Here is an 18528-nt window from a genome sequence, read left to right as displayed (position 1 = left end):
GTAACTTGACCGTTTGAGATTGAAGCTTGTAACATTTTGACATCATTTTCTTGAAAACACTTAAAAGGTTCTCCCGGCCCCTCCGTGTTACCATGGAGCTCAAATGGTGCCGTATGCCGGTCGTATGTAAGCCCAAAATGGTTCCGGGTGATCGATTTCGCAAAATAGTCGACCGTTTTTGTTATTTTGTCCAAGTCGCTCGAACGACAATATGACCGACACTTGAAAATGTAAGTCAATATTGTCTCCTACTCCTTCTGAAGCAATGGATTGATCCTTCTATGATTATTTTGGGAGATTATTGCATCAATTCCAAATAGCCGTCGTAAAATGGTCGTTGTTTGTTTACAGTTCTGAAATTGAGTGGCCGCTTGCTCGTAACGCGTTTTGACCGACAAAGTAACGAGCACGATGACTATTTCTAATAAGTGCCTCTAAGAAATCCCGTGGAATGTCATTAACTTCTGTTGAGTGGTAGGCGCACCCTTTTAGCTGATATTGGCGAAGTGGTTGCATGATTTTGCCGATATTTTTCACACTGTGCCCATTTTCCATTTCCATTGATGACATTGATGTCACACTGTTGTCAAAAACCACAAAAATACGTTTGACATGGTTTATTGCAAAATAATTGGAGCTGGAAAATTATTGATACATTATTTTATATCTACAACCCCAATTCCAATGAAGTTGGGACGTTGTGTTAAACAAATAAAAACAGAATACAATGATTTGCAAATCATGTTCAACCTATATTTAATTGAATACACTACAAATACAAGATAATTAATGTTCAAACTGATAAATTTATTGTTTTTAGCAAATAATCATTAACTTAGAATTTTACGTTCCAAAAAAGCTGGGACAGGGTCATGTTTACCACTGTGGTACATCACCTTTTCTTTTAACAACATTCAATAAATGTTTGGGAACTGAGGACACTAATTGTTGAAGCTTTGTAGGTGGAATTCTTTCCCATTGTTGCTTGATGTACAGCTTCAGCTGTTCAACAGTCCGGGGTCGCCGTTGTCCTATTTTACGCTTCATAATGCGCCGCACATTTTCAATGGGAGACAGGTCTGGACAGCAGGCAGGCCAGTGTAGTACCCGCACTCTTTTACTACAAAGCCACACTTTTGTAACACGTGCAGAATGTGGTTTGGCTTTGTCTTGCTGAAATAAGCAGGGGCGTCCATGAAAAAGATGTTGCTTGGATGGCAGCATATGTTTCTACAAAACCTGTATGTACCTCTCAGCATTAATGGTGCCTTCACAGATGTGTAAGTTACCCATGCCATTGGCACTAACACAGCCCCATACCATCACAGATGCTGGCTTTTGAACTTTGCGTCCATAACAGTCCGGATGATTCTTTTCCTCTTTGTCCCGGAGAACACGACGTCCACAATTTCCAAAAACCAATTTGAAATGTGGACTCGTCGGACCACAGAACACTTTTCCACTTTCCATCGTTCCATCTTAGATGAGCTCGGGCCCAGAGAAGCCGGCGGCGTTTCTGGGTGTTGTTGGTAAATGGCTTTTGCTTTGCATAGTAGAGTTTCAAATTGCACTTATGGATGTAGCGCTGAACTGTATTTACTGACATCGGTTTTCTGAAGTGTTCCTGAGCCCATGTGGTGATATCCTTTACACATTGATGTCGGTTTTTGATGCAGTGCCGCCTGAGGGATCGAAGGTCACGGGCATTCAATGTTGGTTTTCGGCCTTGCCGCTTACATGCAGTGATTTCTCCAGATTCTCTGAACCTTTTGATGATATTATGGACCGTAGATGATGAAATCCCTAAATTCCTTGTAATTGTGCATTGAGGAACATTGTCCTTAAACTGTTGGACTATTTGCTCACACACTTGTTCACAAAGAGGTGAACCTCGCCCCATCTTTGCTATTGAATGACTGAGCAATTCAGGGAAGCTCCTTTTCTAATTCCAATCATGGCACCCACCTGCTCCCAATTAGCCTGTTCACCTGTGGGATGTTCCAAACAGGTGTTTGATGAGCATTCCTCAACTTTCTCAGTTTTTTGTGCCAACTGTCCCAGCTTTTTTGGAACGTGTTGCAGCCATCAAATTCGAAGTTCACGATTATTTGCTAAAAACAATCAAGTTTATCAGTTTGAACATTAAATATCATGTCTTTGTAGTGTATTCAATTAAATATAGGTTGAACATGATTTGCAAATCATTGTATTGTTTTTATTTAGGTTTAACACAACTTCTCAACTTCATTGGAATTGGGGTTGTACATGTTGATACCTGATTCCTGACGATACTGTTGTGTGTTAATATTTGATAATAATTGCTCGTAACATTTCACCACATCCGTGGAATGACCCATATCCTTTTCAAGCTACAGTCAATTGATTACACTACAAAGACAAGCTATATAATGTTCAAACTGATGAACGTTATTGTTTGTTTGCAAATATTCTCTGAGAAAATGTCTGAATTAACTGTAAATGTATAGTATTTAAAAGGTACATACAGCTGAACTGCACTCAACAAATGTGCTGTACTGGATTTATAAAAAGTTTGAAGCCAGTGTAACGTTATGCACAGTTGGATCCTTTACTTCCGTAATTCTTTGGAGTACTAAAGGGAGCCTGCATACCACCAGTGGTACTCTTACCACACTTTGAGAAACACTGATATAGGCAATCATAATCACTTTTAGGGAAGCGTCAATTTGCCTAAATTCGCTATTCAGGCTCTGTCCCAAAACCCCCGGTGAATAGCAGGGGTCCACTGTATTTATCAGAACCAGAATCATCTTTATTTGCCAAGTGTGTCAGAAACACACAAGGAATTTGTCTCCGGTAGTTGGAGCCGCAATGCGTTTCATTACAGTTTCCGTATATATAATGCTACCCAATAACTCTATCTGGTAGCATGACATACAAGTTCATGATGCGCCCTGGGCAGCATGGTAAAATAAGAAATCAATATTGCCGATGAGTCCGGTAGGTTTAAAGTTTGGAATAGGTATCAGCAAATCAAGCGCAGGCACCCATAAAGACATTCAGGAAAACACACGGCTGTATTTACAACGTTATTATGTTGCCGCCCTCTCTCATGCTCTGTTGAATGCTGCAAGCAGTGTGACTCTGGTGGCCATTTTGACGGGCTCTCAGGTTTGCTGCCATGTATTCAGGCATGGAGACGCTCTGTTGAAGGGTTCTAACCGCAGGGCTGTTGTGCAAGCTTTCACTGGTGAGGCTCGTATTGTTATGAGATTGGTAGAACACCAAACAGTCACTTTCCAGGATTAGGTCACCATCGTCATCATCATCATTTTCTTCATCACTGTCACCCTCTACAATGCTGTTACTGAAATATAGGACATGACAGACACATCATTAACAGAAGTATGCGTCATAAACACAAAAGTGTACGCACATAGTTAAGATGAGTACAAAATACATATGAAGTACGGTAGAAAAAAACGTACACAATACATACAGGCCACTATACTTTCCCTGTCATTGGATACTTGATTGCATATCATACTATTCCCTCCACCAAGTGTACATTTGCAACTGTGTGTAGATTAATAGCAGTGTAAAAAAAGTAAATACAACTAAAATAGATATTATTGCTTTTATTCCCAAACATGCAAATGCACTGGGAACACTGCAGATTATATTCAAATTCAAAACAAGGAAACATATTGAACATGGTTCAGTCCTTTACAGAAAGTATAAGAATAGGAGTCTGTTCAAAAGCACGGCAGTTTGCGGTGTGCAATGCTGCAATATTTAGTATTGATCCGATACCAAGTAAATACAGGGCCAGTATTGCCGGTATTAATACCAACACCTTTCTATGATTAAGGTTGATGCGTCATTATGAATCTGAAGGAGTTTTCATTTCTTGTGTTTCATGCCCTTTTTTCCATGAGATTATGAGTGGATAGTTTTCCTGTAATGCCACCGCACCTCTGGACACGACCGCCATGCTGGAAGTCTACGCATGATTTTGTTGGGGTGCTCATTGAGTGTTTGAATAAGATACATTTGATGGCACATGTCAAAGAATTGTGAATTACTGTCCCGGTGCTTGGCTGCAACAGTACAGGTGGGAGGGACAAAGTCTCCTTTCACCATTTATCGGTACCAGTTTTGAATGACGGCAAAGAAGAATTAACATGTTTTGTTTTCACTGTTGGCGTAGTGCTACAACGCAGCAGTAGTATTGCGTCCGACTGGCTACAGATCAAAAGTCTGAAGATATTGCTATAATAGCAAAGAAATAAACGCACAACATGCCTCATTTGTCAGCATGGAAGGAGAAAAGCTTTATTTACAGTAAATAGTGTAGACTGCAACAAAAGGAACACTGTTTATGTGAGGAAGGTGACCCCAAGTGGACAACAATAATACTTGCGTCCTCACAAAACAGGCAACAGTAAAAACACACGCTAACTATTTGAGAGCATTGTCCCAAAAACATCGCAGGCATGTCGGCGCCCATCCTAGCTATCTTCGGGCGGGAGGCGGGGTACACCCTGTACACGCCAGCCAATCGCAGGGCACATACAAACAAACAACCATTCGCACTCCCATTCACACCTACGGACAATTTAGAATCTTCAATCAACCTTACCCTAGTGAGGATAAGCGGTAAAAGAAAATGGCTGGATGGATGTTATGTTAACGGTCCAGGAAAAGACTGGTTACATCTGCGTTTGTTCTGAACACTTTGTTGAAGGTAAGCTAAATAGCAACGTTAGAAAACATTCGCGCACAATAAATACATACATAGCTCCATTTTCTAGGTTTACATTCTAGTTCAGGACTCTTATAAGACAAATTCTAAAATATATATCTTACCACTTCAGAACAGTGTTAGTAATGTTTATCTCTGCGCGTTTTGGGGTTTTATCCTGTTGCCGGACCCATGGCCGAGCTTGTCCAACACAGAGACTCACATTTCTCAACAAAAATATGTTGCGCAACAAAACAGAAAGTTGGATAAGTTTAGTCTAAGCAAGTTATATTTACTTTATATTCATTGTTTCTAATTTATTTTCTTGTTAAATAATTCGGTTGATCCACAATTCAAAAGCAAATAGTTTTTCTTTTCCATTTTCCAACACAGAGACTCACATTTCTCAACAAAAATATGTTGCGCAACAAAACAGAAAGTTGGATAAGTTTAGTCTAAGCAAGTTATATTTACTTTATATTCATTGTTTCTAATTTATTTTCTTGTTAAATAATTCGGTTGATCCACAATTCAAAAGCAAATAGTTTTTCTTTTCCATTTTCCAACACAGAGACTCACATTTCTCAACAAAAATATGTTGCGCAACAAAACAGAAAGTTGGATAAGTTTAGTCTAAGCAAGTTATATTTACTTTATATTCATTGTTTCTAATTTATTTTCTTGTTAAATAATTCGGTTGATCCACAATTCAAAAGCAAATAGTTTTTCTTTTCCATTTTCCAAGTTATTTCACTGACTATTATGGGTTGTTCTTTTTTTCAGGTCACCCCATCCTACCAAGTGGCTCAATGCCTTTCCACTTGATAGTTGGGAATGAGAGCTCCTTTTGACAACTGTTACACAATTAATGCTGTTCAGAATCAAAATCAGAATCAGAATCATCTTTATTTGCCAAGTATGTCTGTTGATTGTATAGTTATTGATTGACACATTTTGGTAACCGTTAAAACCATGCATGCATGACTGTAAATGAATTGCATTACGAACCTTGCCGTGATGGGGGTGCTGCGAGAGGCAGGACTCGTTGACTCGTGCGATAGAGCGGAGCCTGTCGATCCGTTTGAGCCAAAAGAACCAGAATTTCCTGCGGTTTTACTCCCTCGATGCATGACGTTGTTCCTCTGGTTCGCTGGTTTCACTGTCACTATAAGATTGTGGCTGTTGGCCACCATCATGTCTGTCACCTGAAATTAGATTCCAAGAAAGGTTGTAGATGGTGTTAGAACTGTCAACGCTTTGTGTAGTGTTAGTTATTAACCTTAAAGTGATTCCGATTTGCAGAAGACTATTTATCCCAGTCTTATTATCATACACACAAATCGGTTCACACTGACTCACATCGATAATCAACGGGTAGCACACTCAGTTTGAGGTGTTGAGGTGGTAACGTTCCTCAGACAAGCCACTGATAGGCCAAATTGTCGAAAATGTCGCTTACCTCAGTTAGTTCCGAAGAAACTCAAAAATATTAAGCTCTCCGCATAATGCGCTACACTTCTACAACATCCAATGAATACCTCATTGGCAGTACCAGAGAAAACTGAACAGCGTTATCTTTATAAAGGCAGAATCATTGATATATAATTTGATTTTGCAGGTCACCATAATGTTGAGGCTGGTTCACACACATCATAAGACACATTATGACGTACCGGCCCTTTGCTTTATTTTATTTTTTTATAACTTCTCGTTAATGCTGTTATGTGAATGCGAGGTGGTGCAATTCTGGACATACTGTATTACCTTGGACATTGAACTGTTAGCTGTCCGAATACATCCGTATTATCTGCCAAGGGAATGCTCTTCTATCATGTTCATAACAGTGTACATTCCACCATCGAGGTTACAAAGACCCTGATCGTCATTGATTGAGATCTACAGTATCTGGTGGCTGTCAAAGTTCCCTAAGATTAGAGGTGGTCTGTTCAATGAGTCGTAACCATAAGAAAGGCAAATGCTTCTGCGTGGGTTCAGAAACAGAAATTGTCGAGTTCACGAGTTGCTCGCCTTAGTACTGGCACCAACTTTAAAACGCCAATTGATGGAAGACTTTTTTTTTTTTTTTTTTTGCACACAAATGTTGCACGGCTGCAGGATTGACGAGGTATTGTAATGGCAAGATACACGCCAGGTATCTTTGGGACCGATAGATGTTGGTGAGTCACCTGTAGGCCGAGGACATCAATTTCCAGGCTAGCCAGCATGTCAGACTTTCGCGTTCAATCTTCAGCGTTACAGCTGACAACTATACATTTCGGCATTTTGGTCTTTGGCTAATATTTAGATTGTTCAAGCTACTGCTTACGCTTATTGTGTAGAGATTAGTCGCCTGTGCAGTTCAGGTTTAAAAGGGGTCGCTACTTGAAGGCTACCCATGCGACGCCCATCTAACCTATAGAGATAGCAGAGCAAAAATAAAACAGGCCAGACAATTTCGAACCAAAACAAAAAACAACACCATTCCTGTAATGCTGGATAGGTCTCTGTTTAATAATAAAAGAATTAAAAGCAAAAAGTAACCGGGAGCACGCAGTTAGCCTTGTTTAGCTAGCACCTCTGATAATAACTGTGCGTTATAGCACAAAGTTACCATTTTGGTTATAAAATTGAAAACAGCATATCAGCATTATTCTTTCGCAGATAGTACAAGAACAGTGCTCGGGGTGGGCAATATCACCTCAAAATTACATGACAATATTTATTGGAACTATGGCGATATTCATGCCAAATAACTGCAAAAATGGATTAAGGTTTCACAAAAGGCCAGCTGACCTTTTTTTTGGGGGGGGGGGGGGGGGTGAATGGGGGGGTCATATGAAGTGGCAGAAAAGAATAATAAACTCCTCAGCTACGGTATTGATTGGAAATCCTTGAGTTAGCAGCGCAAACAGCTGGCAGAGGCCAATGGCGAGGTTACAGCACTGCGGGCTCAGGCAGAAATCCAACAGACAAAGGAAAAGAAACCAAAGAACGAGTGCAATCGGAATATTTTGGGGTTATTAATTACAATTACCTGGTCTAAAGATTTTCCTGTAACATCAATACCATTGACCTCTAGAATTTCATCATTAACTCCCAAAAGCCCAGTGCTCTCTGCAAGCCCACCACGCACAAGGCGGGATATGAACACTCCTGGAACCTATAGCAGGGAAAGGGATAAAGTCAATATTAACAGTCGAAGGCAAATGTTGACATCATTCTCCATCACTGAATAATATTCAAAGTACATGCTCACAGCCACGTAAGGCATTGGAGGAGTTTGTTACAGTTGGGCTTCCGGAAAAGGGCAAACAATGCATTCTGATACAATTAAGTTTAGAAGGCCCCAACAACGTGTTCGAATGACGCACCATCTAACTAGTGCGCTATGCTAATAGGAAATGGTGAATCTTACCTTTTCGACACCGTAAGGCGTTACTCGCATACTGGCCCCGTCTCGGATGTAGAAGCCCAAGGGTTTATGGGTACCGTGCTTGTGGAGCCGCACACGGCGGTGCGTCTCGGGTAGGATGTCCACGTCAATAATTGATGAAATTTGACGGAAGTTCTGCGGTCGGCCGATCATGAGACCCATTTTGCTCTTTGAATGGGTAGACAATGAGCCGGCGGTACGAAGTCCTGTTAGTCCCAGGCCTTTTTTACGCCTCTGGAGGGAGTTGGTTGCGAAAACTGCAGGTTCATCCTCTTTATAAAGAGACAGAGGGGGGAAAAAAAGCAATTAGTACTTCAAATTGGCTAATGGGTTTCATAAAAAGACATAGATACCGAAAGCTGTTCCTATCATTTTAGTTTGGCTGCTGTACTAATTGAGATAATGGCAATATTAGCGATAGCTCTCATTATTATGCAGTGTCGTATAACACCACTGAACACTACAGCCAAAATAATGAACATATTCAATTTATACCTCTCTGAAAAAAGTGAGCATCGTGACCTTGGCCATGGCAGAATATTTGATATTTGGACTGGATATTATTATACTGTGTGAGCCAAGCGAGGAGCTTTGAAAGCATTTACTCTTTGGCTGGCAAGACGTAGCGCTTCTCTACTACATGTATTATTTTAATAGCAACACGACAAGTGGCCACCATCTTTGTGGAATTTTCTAAAAATATAAACAAAAAACATGGAATGAACACTTCAAATGCCTCTAAAGTCCTCCATAAGTAAGTCATTTAAGGAAACACAATTGATGACTTAAGTACATGACCTATTCTACTGCCCACTCTCCTTTTCTCACGAATAATGTTCTATTTGCGCTAAAGTTTTGACGGCGAGTAAACCCATTTAAAACGTCACGGTACTTTTGAGATGTTGACTTGGAGAACCCCTCGGAATTTCAACTCGTAGTAGCTTATCGATGGATAGTTTGAACTGAAATTTGTCGCCTAATCGGAGAAGAGTTTTCCCCGACTGGCAGAAGAAATCAAACGATTGAACAGATAGATATGTTGCGAAATAGCAAACCAAAGCAAAGCAAATTTAGTTAGATAGCGCATTTCATACACAAGGTAACTCAACGAGCTTTACATTATTAAAAGCATTTAAAAACACACGCAAAAACAGCTTATAAACATTTAAAACAAGGAGAGAAAAAAATAAAAGTACAATTAAAACAGCATACAGTGCAAGAAATATCATTTAAAAGTGGAAATGCTCTAAAAAGCATGAGGAAAAAAGAAGAGCTTTTAACCTGGACTTAAAACAATGACATTATAGTGTTTGATTTGAAAGGTGTGTTTTGACCAGATTTTCTATAGGCCATCTAGAAAACTGCAAAATTGTTCCTACACACAAAAAAAACGTCATTTCTCCACAACCCATCATCTGATTTTCTAAATTCTCGTGCATTGTACTCAGGTTGAAGTGGTCCTTGCAACCAGAGTGTGTCATTTTTGTGGAAACCTTGTCATGTTGCTAATTTTTGACAACGGAGTATTACCAGCAATCATTTTGTAATCCTCCAAGTGCATCTCAATAAATTAGAATATCATATTAAAGTTCAACATGACAACACTATTCACTATTCATTGTTCCTGTGACAATAAAGTTCTATTCTAGTCTATTCTGAGTGAAACATATGACATGTTCAAGAAAAGTGTGTTTATGAACAATATTTGTTGAAAATAAATGACATTGTCATCACAATTACAGCATTATCAAGTATCGGTACTTGGTATCGGCAAGTACTAAAATGTAAATACTTTCATCCGCACCCGGTCTGGAAAACGTTCCCTCATAAAAAGCACCGGTATTCACTTTAATAATTGTTAATTTCACCCCATCGCTTATTAAAGACGTGTTTTCAAACGCACAGCCCTTGTTAAAAGCCTTCATGACATTTCAACGATGAAATTCATCGTGTCTTTTAAAAAGCTAAATCAAGGCAATTATGACTCTGTCCTTACCTTTCTTGGTTATAATAATGCGAAGCAAGGGATTTGCTGACGAGACAGCTTTGTGGAAGTTATCATCATTGTTGATTGGAAGGAGGTCTCCGTGGTCATCTACGTATCCCAATAACATGTCGACTTCAGGGATGCGATGGATAGTTTGGAGGAGGGTATAGAACTCTTGGAAGCCACCTGGGCAGTTCCTCTTGAAAGCAAAGCGACGGTATTCTGCATCGAACTGCATCAAACAAGACAATGGACAGCAAGAATTGGTGGCAGATTGAATTGAATCGACACAAATTCTTAGGGATGCACGACGACTAGCGGCCCGATACTGGGAAAAAAACGACGTCACGCTCATCGGTTCGATAACAACAAAAAAAACTGGACCGATGACAAGAGCCGTATCGTTCCAATATCATCTGGCTGCGCACCGGTCGCCACTTGCCGGCTAGCCGCAGTAAATTAGCTTACGATCACCGGCACTTTCTGAAATCACGACCATCCAGTGACTTTGAGTTCGGAAATGAGCGACTGATAATGAGATAGACGCGCGTCTGCCTGCTCGCTCGATCAGAACCAACGCTCTTCGCCAACCACAGATTCAGACGTCTTTAAAGAAACATTAACATGAATGTTGCAAATTGAAAAAATTATGAATATTTGAACCTGTGTATTATTCAAGTTTGAGAAGAAAAAAAAGTTCATTGAGTTGATCAATACTATAATATTGATTGCACATAAAGTACATTTATACATCTCAATCTCATTGTACTTGTCTAGAGTGACAATAAAGAGGCATTGTTTAATTCATTAGATATGTTATATACATATGATAGTAAATGATGATATATTAGTATAACACTATTTTAATTCGGATGATATTTTATGTGAATAAAAAACTCTATTAATATAACCAGTTTGATATAAAAGACAATTATAGACAATATACATAAGTAGGTGGTCCCAGCTCAAGCTTCCATCAGTTTGGGGGTTCTTGGCCTGGAAATTGTTGAAAGCCCTTGATATAAATAATTAAAACAATTAGACTGGTTATTAGTATCGGCTTGGAGAAGCAGGAAGTTAGCGGTTATCGGTGGAAAAAAAATTTCCGTGCATCCCTGTGAATTATAATTTCATATTTGCGTACCCATCCATTTTCTTACTTACACTCATTAGGGTCATAACCTAAAGACACTTCAGAGTCTTCAATAAACCTAACATGCAAGTTTTTGGAATGAGGGGAGAAAACTAAAGTACCCAAAGAAAACCCACACAAGCCCGGGGGGAACATGCACATCCCACATAGGAAGAAGTGAGCCCAGATTCGAACCCCCAACCGCAGAACTGTGAGGCTGACGTGCTTACCACTTGACCGCTATGCCACTTACTTTCCCGTGATTGTAATTGCATTTCTTCTGTTAATGTGTAACTCCCAACTAATTGCAAGTCCTGCTAATTCAAACAAAACTACTGTACATCAGTCTCTTACGACTTGAGCTCAGTAGTAAGCAACTAAAGCAGGGCTGGCACGCCCATGAGGCGATATGGGCGAGTGCAATGGGTTCCACAAATTCGGGACAACTTTCATTATATTCAAAATTGTTATTAGTACTGCTAACTCTGAAAATGGAAACGCTAACATGGATTCAAATGTAATGCAGGGCCCATTTAATATTATTACAAAATAAAAGTATTGTATTTAATGCAGGGGTGCCAATCATACAATCTGGCCCGCAGGATGAATTTGACAGTGAAAAGCGTGGGGGGCGTGGCACAGAAGATAAGCGGACGCCCTGCCACTGGACAGTTGCCGGTCATATCCCTGCCCAAGCGCATGTCATCGCTGTGCCCCTGGGCAAGACACTTGACCCACATTGCCCATGAACGGACGCGAGTTTGGTGGTGGTCGCTGGGGGCTTAGGTGCAGAATGGCAGGGCAGCAGTGGCTCCGCCAGTAACTTACCACCACCAGGTGTGACTGTGCAGCGAATGAATAATGTGTGCCATTGGAAAGTGTCTTGGAGTGTCGGAAAAAAAGCACTATAGAAGTGTATTGCATTATTATTATTATAACTACATACAACACTGTGATGGTGGGGAGTAAGGAAAACTTTGAGAAATATTATGCTCAGGTTGACTGAAGAGAGGATCGTGGACCTAAACAGTTATCTTACAATTGCATCGTAACATGCTGCCAATTTTGTCTCGAGATTGTTGTCACATCTCTGTCACACTTTTACATTATTCGTAGTAGTCTCGTCCCTCTGCACTATTGGCATATCTGTTGTTGACCAATACTAATCCAGTTTATTGCACTACTCGTCACTTTAAACTGCTAAAATGTCTTGAAGACTCTGCACCATTTGCACAATTGGCACTGTGCGAGATTATTGCTCTATCAGTCATTTCAAACTGCTAACAATAACTCTAGCACTCTGCATCATTTGCACAACTGTCATTGTATCAGCATTACCACATTACAGGTACATGTCATTGCTCAGTGACACTAATGTTTTTGTCTGAAAAGTATTTTTTTGTCTGTTGTCGTACTCGAGCAGCTCCATCTACCTTGTGTGTTTTTGACATACTTGGCAAATATAGATGATTCTGATTCTGACTGTACAGTTAATAAAGATTTTATGCTGGAGACAGTTTGGACTAAAAATGAAATTAGATCTTGATGGTAAATGTTTGGTTTTTTGACAGTTGACTAAATTGAAGTTCAACCCAGCATTACCACTGCAGTTCTTATTTTATTCATTTCTAGCATTATCTTCCAACCCTGAGAAATAGACAGTGTGCTAATTATTGTTTTACTTTTATGTATTTGTTTATTATGCTGTACAGGTACTGATTATTATCCCTGAAGAGGAACTTCAATTGACGCTATGGTGTATATTTTTGTTGCAGGTATGCAAGGAGAGATTGTAGGGGTGCACCAACGGTGCTGTGCTCCTTGAGCTAAGGTTGGGGGCTTTGCAAGGGCTAGCTACATTCATGTATTACAAAGATCTAAAAAGTGTGAATTTTAGAAAATTCTCTGGAGGTAGATAAAGTCCAATTATTTCTGAGGATTACGGTAATATCTAACAAGTGAATCATTTAAATTGTTTTACTGTAATTGATAAGAACCTTATTCCTTCATTTTCCCTAGTGCTTATCGTCACTAGGGTCACGGGCGTGCTGGAGCCTGTCCCAGCTGACTCTGGGCGAGAGGCGAGGTACACCCTGGACTGCTCGCCACCAAATCGCAGGATAAGAACATTCATTAAGTTTCCCTTTCTTTTGTGCATTATTATGTAAAATAGTGCAATGATTACATCGTATGGGCCTGGATTGACATGGAACAAGACTAACCCTTACCATTTTCGGTGCATATTCATTATTATTATTATTATTATTTTTAATTAGCTATATTATAAGAAGTAACAGACATCCCTTACTTTGCAGTGCACCATCAAATTTGAATTTGGAGCTGATGACCAATAGTGGAATTGGTTGACTAAATTAGCCAGTTGGATTTAAATGAGGGTCACTAATGGCGTCGTAGTACATTATGGCTACTTTCATGCAGCCGGCATGACATCGATGCCCAGTAAGCTAGAATAGGCCCCAGCTCACCCGTAACTCTGAACAGTATAACTGGTACGAACTAGTGCAATTAATACATTGTTAATGAATTGATGAAAACCTATTTTAACTTGGCGACACGGTGGCCTAACAGTTCAGAGGTCATGGGTTCGTATCTGGGCTCAAGCCCTCCTGTGTGGAGTTTGCATGTTCTCCTTGTGCTCGTGTGTTATTTTCCCTCCAACATTCTAAAAACAAGCATGTTAAGTTAAGTGAAGACTCTATATTGTCCTTAGATGGGAATGTACGAATGTTTTTTGTTTTGTCTATGCTTGTCTCTATGTGCTTTATGATTGGCTGGTGTCCAGTCCAGGGTGAACCCCGCCTCTCACCGCAAGTCCGCTGGGATCGGCTCCAGCACACCCGTGACCCTAATGACGATAAGCGTTGTAGAAAATGGATGGATGGTTGTTTTACCTTGCGACATATCATTACAAGCTGAGAGGAAAATGCTGCTAGACCAGAAGGCCTCATTGTAAAAAGATCCTAGCATTTTTTCTTGTCCCTCATATGGCGACAGGAAATGACTCTGAATTACAGGGTTCAAAACTGAATTCCTCCAGAGACGATTATTGAATCGTTTCACATTCAATCGAGGTACAGTCGACGATGGAGAGATGATATTCATCAGATGCAGGGTGGGCAATGGGTCACGGAACCTCTTAGCCAATGTGGCTAAACAGGATTCCAAAAAATGTCCGAGCCACACTCGCGCTTTAACGATGCGGGCTCATTTAAAACTACCTAGTCATTTTGGAGGGGAGGTTTGTTTATTTTCAACAAATATTGTGATTGTAATTTGGCATGCAATTTTTAGGGAGGAAGTTTGTTATGTTCAGCATTATTCTCGAAACACAAGAAAGAAATTCTTCTCTAGTATGACCAAAACAATATTGGATATAGCCAACAAATACACAACTCGTTCATGTAGGCCAGGCCTAAATGGTCTAATTAATTGATATGAAGCCGGGAAAAACCGTGAGCCAGCGTAGCGAACGTGGGCAACATTCGCTTCGCTACATACTGTTTCAATTAGCCGTTAGCGAGGTGGCGAACGGGCAGCGTAAACCCTGAGATGGACGATATTTTACTTACTTTCTGTTCTCTGTTGTTGTCTGAGCATTTGATTTCTGAATTATTATAAAATCAAGTAATCAAAACATTTAAGTTCCAAAGGGCAACCATATTGCTTTTCCAACTTAGGAAACATTAATTGGGTCATGTACTCAGTATGAAGATGTATTTTTCCTGAAAATAGGCTTTCTGGAAAGGTTTGGCTCAGGTATTGTGTTACTTTCTTCAATTAGTGCAATAGGGGATTATAGTATCGAAAGTTGCTATGGCACGCTCTACCATCTAACTATTGATTTGGACAAAACCCTATTGTGTGGGTAATGAGACTGGCTTTTAAAATGACCTTTTCTATATGTGTGGAAGCTGTGGAGTCTGAACTGTCAAAGCCTTAAATAACATGTATTCCCCAGATGCCATGCTGTAGTGGAAGGAGTGTGCTATGCAAAAGAATCGCTGGCCAAGTGCTGCAGCCGCAGTTGTATGGAACTTTTTAGTAACTAAAAAATAAAATACAAATACAATTCCTAACTTTAGGCGCAGTTTTATGTTCAAAGTGTGCATAATGTTACAGAGACTTGCAGTAATATTATTTTCATGAACACTTAGAGCATATATGTCAAACTCGGGCCCGGGGGCCAATTTTGGCCCACGATGTAATTATATGTGGCCCGCAAGACCATATTAAATGTGTATTAGAGCTGGCCCGCCACTATATAGCACAGGCGCCGCTAATATTACAAATCCCAGAATGCTTTGCCAGTGTGTCGGCCCATCAGTGTAGACCGGCGAGCGCCCCTTCCCTTTCAGTTGCGGTCGTTAGCGACAATGCTACCGGTCGCCTCGAGCAAATTTACACTTCCCAAAAATGGCCAAACGAAAAAGATGCAAAACAGTTAACTTCCAAGACAGGTGGGAGGCAGCTTGTCTGTTCACTAAAGTAAAAGACAGACCTGTTTGTCGTGTGTGACGCAACGTGGCTGGAACAAAGAAGAAAACATAATTGAATTCATGTTTTTTTTTTTTTAATGCCCTTTATTAACTCCTAGGCAGGGACTGTTAATAGTTCGGATTTTTATTGAACGACACTTATTTTTTTTGTTTTGTTGTAGGCCTTTGAAAAAAGATTGACATCAAAAAGAAGGTAGTTGGAGATAAACAGAAGATAGAGAGAGATAGAAGAATTCATGTTATTTAAATACAAAACAACAAACAAATACTACTGACTTTTATCGCAAATTTGATTTCTAGTGTTGATAATATTAAAGTTTGTTTATTCCAGATTCAGTGTTGAAGCAAAATGTAAGTTTGTTGTCATATGATCAACTTTAACGTTACATTTCTGCACAAAAGGGAAACACGCACATCGCAGTGATTTTTTTTTATGAAATTTTGCGTTGGGCCCGCGACGTTGTCCCAATTTTTTTCATTTTGACACCCCTGACTTACACCAACACTACTACTGTATTTGAATATCGCTCATGATGGTGGCACTCAATATTTTTGAGGTGTTATTTGGTGTAAAAGTGCCATAGTAAATTTCAATCAAATTCCCGTTTGTCAAGGAATCATTCTTCCCCAAAAAATAGAAACATGTAGTAATTGCATCCAGCATATCGAACATGTTTTGGTTGTGCCGGAATGATGAGGCGAGCAGGGGGGGGAAAAAAATGGAGAGCAATCCCAAGCATGATTTGTAAACGGTCAAGTGGATTGTCCAACATCTTGCCTGCTATAACGTGTTGTTCTTCGACTCGCTGAACTCGCCCGACAACACAATCACATCGACAAACGTGTCGTGTTTGTTTACTGTTTACTGTTTGAGAAGGGCAATTCCAAACAATCACATGTGATCCGATGGCGCGATGCACTCACTTTGCTTTTGACCTCCACCGCGCCGTCCAAAGCTTTGAACGACGTCCGCTGTTGCTGTCGTGACATTGTTCGCTCGGGTCGGACGGCAAACTGCGGCACTGCGGCTAAAATCATTCGGCAAGAGGAGACTCCGTGTTCCCCTCGTCGGCTCCGGCGAAAGCAACCCACTCGCCGTAACAGTGACGGAGGCCGCTCAGCGCCGCTCCATCGCCCCGGAGACAGGTGGCATCTTGCCGCCTCCGCCGGTTGACTGTGCGGGGCTGCCGGTGGAGGGGCGGGGCGTGATCAAAGATGACGGAAAGGCTCAAAACGTCGCCTCGCCAATCCGTTGCTATGCGGAGAATTCGCTTCAAAATCACAACGTCTGTGTGTGTATGCGACGAAGTGATTATTGTACAGTATAATAATAAAAAAAGCTACATTTGGAGTCCAAAATGACAACTATTTTCCTTTTCGAAACGTATTCCATTCCTCAAAGTGTAGTGCGTCATGTTTTGCCTCTCATGTACGGTATGTGCGCTATGTGAACTATTTCCGCGGTTCCCCCAGTGGCATGCTTGTGTCTGTGTCAAGGTGTGACAGGTGTGTTGATGGCAAGGAACAGGTTTTCCTACTTCATTGAGTCCAGACCGGGCCGTGGTCAAACATGTCAGAGCAAGGCCTGATTCTAGGATCCGAGGATTCGGGGCGCTGAGCTCCCGGGCAGGCAAGCGAAACTTCACTCTTCTGTACCTTGTAACATAATCGCATTCCCGCATCGCTGAAAGACAAGCATTTTGAGAAGTCTGACTCGACTGTCAAATCTGATTCACTAAATGATATTGAAATGTTTTGCTACAGCAAAAGAGGATTGGAATAGTAAAATAAACATTGTAGTCCTGATTTCTTGGGGAAAACAACTCACTGTGATACAGCAGCATCTCTACATACACCTTACCAGTATGAATGTTTCCTGAAGTAAACCAGCCACTTATAGTGACTACCAAAAATGGACCGTGGGCTAATTTTTGGGACCTTTATTCTAAATGCAATGCAAATAATGTACAACCCCAATTCCAATGAAGTTGGGACATTGTGTTAAACATAAATGAAAACAGAATACAATGATTTGCAAATCATGTGCAACCTATATTTAATTGCATACACTACAAAGACAAGATATTTCATGTTCAAACTGATCAACGTTATTGTTTTTCGCAAATAATCATTAACTTCGAATTTGATGGCTGCAACATGATCCAAAAAAGCTGGGACAGGTGGCTAAAAAGACTGAGAAAGTTGAGGAATGCTCATCAAACACCTGTTTGGGACATCCCACAGGTGAACAGGCTAATTGGGAACAGGTGGGTGCCATGATTGGGTATAAAATGAGCTTCCCTGAATTGCTCAGTCATTCATAAGCAAAGATGGGGTGAGGTTTACCTCTTTGTGAACAAGTGCGTGAGAAAATAGTCCAACAGTTTAAGGACAATGTTCCTCAATTGCAAGGAATTGAGGAATTTCATCATCTACGGTCCATAATATCATCAAAAGGTTCAAAGAATCTGGAGAAATCACCGCAAGGCCGAAAACCAACATTGAATGCCTGTGACCTTCGATCCCTCAGCCGGCACTGCATCAAAAACCGACATCAATGTGTAAAGGCTATCACCCCATGGGCTCAGAAACACTTCAGAAAACCAACGTCAGTAAATAAAGTTCAGCGCTACATCCGTAAGTGCAACTTGAAACTCTACTATGCAAAGCAAAACCCATTTATCAACAACACCCAGAAACGCCGCCGGCTTCTCTGGGCCCGAGCTCATCGCAGAT

General features: G+C 40.6%; 1 protein-coding gene across 1 annotated transcript; it reads right to left on the bottom strand.

Annotated features, from left to right (window-relative positions):
• Positions 1-602: 602 nt before the first annotated feature.
• On the bottom strand, positions 603-16998 carry pard6a (par-6 family cell polarity regulator alpha). The gene is made up of 6 exons (XM_061773139.1): positions 16717-16998; positions 10153-10375; positions 8139-8428; positions 7758-7883; positions 5732-5928; positions 603-3346 (listed from the first exon to the last, which is right to left on the bottom strand). The coding sequence occupies exons 1-6, from the start codon at positions 16828-16830 to the stop codon at positions 3061-3063; spliced, it is 1236 nt and encodes a 411-aa protein (XP_061629123.1). The 5' UTR covers positions 16831-16998; the 3' UTR covers positions 603-3060.
• Between the last annotated feature and the right edge of the window lie 1530 nt (positions 16999-18528).

Source organism: Phyllopteryx taeniolatus, chromosome 5 (genome assembly GCF_024500385.1).
Source record: "Phyllopteryx taeniolatus isolate TA_2022b chromosome 5, UOR_Ptae_1.2, whole genome shotgun sequence".
NCBI lineage: Eukaryota > Metazoa > Chordata > Actinopteri > Syngnathiformes > Syngnathidae > Phyllopteryx > Phyllopteryx taeniolatus.
The sequence above is the reverse complement of the archived record's forward strand: the minus strand, read 5'-3'. Positions and strand labels throughout refer to the sequence as shown.